Source organism: Nilaparvata lugens, chromosome 5 (genome assembly GCF_014356525.2).
Source record: "Nilaparvata lugens isolate BPH chromosome 5, ASM1435652v1, whole genome shotgun sequence".
NCBI lineage: Eukaryota > Metazoa > Arthropoda > Insecta > Hemiptera > Delphacidae > Nilaparvata > Nilaparvata lugens.
In genome coordinates, this window is record NC_052508.1 from 36,164,144 (window position 1) to 36,168,805 (window position 4,662).

Below are 4,662 nucleotides of genomic sequence, written 5' to 3' on the forward strand. Positions count from 1 at the left end.
TGATGAAAACAATGAACAACGGATTGGTGAAGCTACCAAAGTTATCCAGTATCATCGGGCAATGAGTTACTGCCTATACTTTGTGCGGGACCCATATTTGGAAGATTCCTGGCTGACAATCACTAACCCAATCCCTCATGAGCCGATTGTCTACAGGGGTCCTGATGCCGCCAAACATTTCATGAAGACCCTCACCATGTATGCAAAAGATTTAGATGAGGCAATTGACTGCAGGAATATCAAGTTGCTCCCACTAACCAAAAGAGAGAAAGAACGACATAATGCAGCTGATTTCTGTGAGGCCTTCAATGAATGGTTCAATAAAGATGAGGTGTATGACCATTGTCATGTAACTGGTATCTACCGGAATGCATTATGCTGTAAATGCAACCTGCAGCGAGAGTGACAATCATTCATACCAGTGTTTCTCCACAACTCTTCAAACTACGATACACACCTCATTATTCCAGAGCTGGGTAGAGATAAGGATCGGCTGTCTGTCATCCCAAACTCATCGGAAAAGTATATATCATTCACCAAACAAATATCTTCAAAAATGCACCTTCGATTCATCGATACATTCAGGTTTACACCTGATAGTTTAGACAATCTGGTCACCAACCTATTCAAATCAGCATCGAATCCAGAAGACTTGTCCAAAGTGCTGCCACATACTGCCAAGGTGTTTGGAAACAAATTGAGCCTTGTCTCAAGGAAATGAGTGTTTCTATACAACTACTGCGATTCATGGCAGAGACTCGAAGAAACATTGCTACCACCCAAAAAGGCATTTTTCAGCAAGCTGGTTGATAGGAGTGTCAGCAGTGATGATTATGAACATGCTCAAACTGTGTGGAACCAATTCAGTTGTAGAACTCTGGGAGAATACAGTGACCTATACTTGAAAACAGATGTTCTCCTGTTGGCTGATGTCTTTGAGAGCTTCCGCGATGTATGCATGAAGACTTATGATTTGGATTGTGCTCACTACTTTACATCTCCAGGCTTTTCCTTTGATGTCATGCTGAAATATACTAAAGTCGAGCTTGAGCTCCTTACTGACTATGACATGTACATGTTTATCAAGCGAGGTATCAGAGGAGGAATAACAAATTGTATACACCATCATGCTGTAGCCAACAATGCCTACACAGGAGCGCCTATTGACCCCGAGAAGCCTACATCATATCTCTTGTACACAGATGCAAACAACCTGTATGGCTGGGCAATATGTGCCAACCACTTTCATGCCGGAAATTCCAGTGGATGGAGAAAGATGAGCTGGAGGGGGTGAGCAGAGGTATTGAGGGTGTTGGAGATGTTTAAAAGATTGGCTACATCTTGGAGGTGGACATTGAGTACCCTTCCGAATTGCATGATGAGCACAATGACTTCCCATTCCTGGCAGAGAACCAAAAAACTCTCAAATCTAATCATGTACGACTCATGACAGCTCTAAGCAACCGTGAACGATATGTATGTCATTACCGCACCCTCAAGCAAGCAGTACAGCATGGATTGGAAATCACTGAAGTTCATCGAGGTGTGCGGTTTGAGCAGGAGGACTTCCTAGCACCCTACATCATGCTAAACACCAGACTTCGACAGCAGTCGAAGAATAAGTTTGAGAAAAATTTCTTCAAACTCATGAACAATGCTGTGTTTGGTAAGACGATGGAGAATGTGCGAAAAAGGGTGAGTATGGAGCTAGTGAATGATGAGAAGCGATTGAAGAAACTGATTGCTCGACCAGTGTACAAGGACCACATCATCTTTGGCGAGAATATCTGTGCTGTTACAATGCATAAAGAGAAAGTGGAGCTGAACAAACCTATCTACATTGATTTGACAGTGCTTGACATCAGCAAAACCCTCATGTATGAATTCCATTATAACATCATGAAGCCCATCTACAAGGACAATCTTCAACTCCTATATCAAGATAGCTTATTCTACCTTGTCAAGACAGAGGACATGTACAACGACATCATCAACAACCAGCAGCTTAGAGATACCTTTGACACCTCAGAGTACCCTGCAGACCACCCATGCTACTCAGATGCAAACAAAATGGTGCTTGGCAAGTTTAAAGATGAATATGCTGGCCGAGCGTCACTTGAGTATGTAGGCCTGCGATCAAAGCTATATGCCTGTAGGTGTTACAATAGTGATCCAAATCAGCTGACAAGTGGAATGATAAAGGAAGGTAAAGGAGTGAGGAGACCAATACTTGGGCGAGAACTCTCAAAAATGCATCCAGATGCTGAACATTACATAGGCTTCCAAGACTATCTAGATTGTCTATATGGTGATGAGGATATCTATAGGGGAACAAGTGATGTTTGGTACTAGGAAACATCAGATCATGACCCAAGTCATGAGAAAGAAGGCACTGAGCAAAGCTGATGAGAAGAGGTATATTCAAGATGATGGAATTACAACTCTTGCACATGGACATTACAAGATCCCCACTCTAGCACACATTGATGAGGAGGATGAGGAGGAGGAGGAGGAGGATGAGGAGGAAGAGATGATTGACTCTCAAGAAATTCCTAAGGTTCAGGCAGCTAGCAGTACTACAACAGCTAAACGGCTACATTCCTCATCACATGATGAGCTCATTGATAAAGTCAATGAGTCAGGAAGCAGTACTATCCCTGCTAAACGGTCACGTCCCTTATCAAATGATGACTATAAAATAGATGGTGATGCATCCCAGTACAGCATTCTGAGAAAATTGCTTGAAAAGTGACGTCATACCTCATGCCAGGAAGTGTCAACAAATCCACTGTGCACATGTCTTCGCCCTACATTCACATCACAAGACTTTTTGGAAGCGGTCATCAACAGTTGAGGTCTGTGCACCGTGCTGTAAAGAACTAGCATCAGCTACAACTAGAACTCAAGCTACTACTCCAGTTAGTACTCCTGCTGTTACCACTACCACTGCCAACATCAGCCTGTAGTGGAGCAAGCAGATATGTGTGAGTGCAGAGACTGCCTACTAGTAACCAGCAACCAATGGATTGTACAACCATTTCTGAAGTTTGGAGATAAGGACCTACCAGAACCGTTTGGAACAGCTCAAAACTTTCTAGAGACACTAAAATCCATCTTTCATGATGCCGAAGTGTCAAGCTATACCGACCTATGTGAGGGAGCAGCCATCTTGAAATTCTCATTCAGCAGAGGATTCTGCGAAAAAAGTGATAGATTGGGTGAATTATATCACTGGATAGTTCTCGATATATTGGACTGAATCTATTGAATTGTAATGTAAATAATCTTATTATTCATATGAATGCTCAGTTTATATATTATGCTATGTATCAATAAAAGAGAGAGTGTGTTATTTCAAGAGAAATATGTTGTACATCTTATTCCATACACCCTTCAACTTCTAGAGTAAGCACTCTTAGACATTTAAGGTATAGTAAATACAATAGGAAGCATCCTTCTATGATAAACTTGTCTTTATCATACCATGTAGGAAGTTCATGATGGTTGAGCTCAACAGCCTGATGCCTATATAAATGCTAATTAGCAAGTTCATATATCCAGTATGGATAAGACAGTATTAGCACAAGAGCTGCACAAGCAAGCTTGTTGGAACTTCCCAACAAGAAAGGTTACAGTCAAAGTTCTTCATGACCTCTATCAAGCTGACCTTGTTGAGATGATACCATATGCTCAACAGAACAAAGGTTATAGATACATAATTACTATTATCAATTGTCTTAGTAAGTTCGCCTTTGCTATACCAATTAAAAGCAAGTCAGCTGATGATGTGGTCAAGGCAATCAGATACAGAAAATAACTCTTTCCTTATTCCTACTGGGGTTATGCTCTAGAACATCTAGCTTGATTCTAATTTCATAATTCAAATCTATGTTGGGGTTCTCAACTTCTTCCTCTATCCAATAGTTTGACACATACAATGCTTCCAGGTTTTCAAACTGTAAAATATATCAACTATTGTTCCCACGGTATACATAGTATAGGAGTTATAAGAAGGGTAGAGTTTGTCATTATTGTAATCAAACAGGTATATTGTAGGAACAATAAGAGTACAAGGCACATCCTGCACTATCAACTCCTGTAGTAAATTTCTATTGGAAACATTTATAAATAGTCATATAGTGCTAACAAAGTAAAGTATTAGTGAGTTATGATATTATATGATGTTATGAATTAAAATTTATTTTTAGGTTTCAATTCAGAACTGGGATGAATCTGAATTTCAGGTTCATGATTTGGGAATTTCCATCAGAATCGATGAATGGGAGAATACAAAAAAAAAAAAAAGGTACTTGATAACTTCTATTCCATTTTAATAATTTCAGAAGCCGTACAGAGAACAGTGAGTATATTAAGTTAATATTGGATTATTCAATTTCATTCAGTATAAGGCAGACGATTTTCATTCAAGAATGGAGCTGATATGACAGACAATTCCACTTTAATCAATATCTTTCAAGTTATATTACAACTTGATTTCTACTTTTCTCATTCTATCACCCCGACATCAAATTAATGCAATCAGTAGTTATTATAATGAAATCATATAGAGCTCTAATTTAATAAAAATTGGCATTTCCAATAATGTTTCACTATGTATGGATCTCTCAATTAAGCTTTCCGCATTCAATGTGTGAGTTATAA

The 4,662-nt window shown here is 39.5% G+C and overlaps 1 protein-coding gene across 1 annotated transcript; it reads left to right on the forward strand.

The window, feature by feature from the left end:
• The first annotated feature begins 1,446 nt into the window (after positions 1-1,446).
• On the forward strand, positions 1,447-2,352 carry LOC120351607. Its single transcript, XM_039429467.1, has one exon. The coding sequence runs from the start codon at positions 1,447-1,449 to the stop codon at positions 2,350-2,352; it is 906 nt and encodes a 301-aa protein (XP_039285401.1).
• The last annotated feature ends 2,310 nt before the right edge of the window (positions 2,353-4,662 follow it).

What these genes read in the sequence shown, in the direction of transcription:
- LOC120351607 (XM_039429467.1), top strand. Translation starts at nt 1,447, where the DNA reads ATGACAGCTCTAAGCAACCGTGAACGATATGTATGTCATTACCGCACC.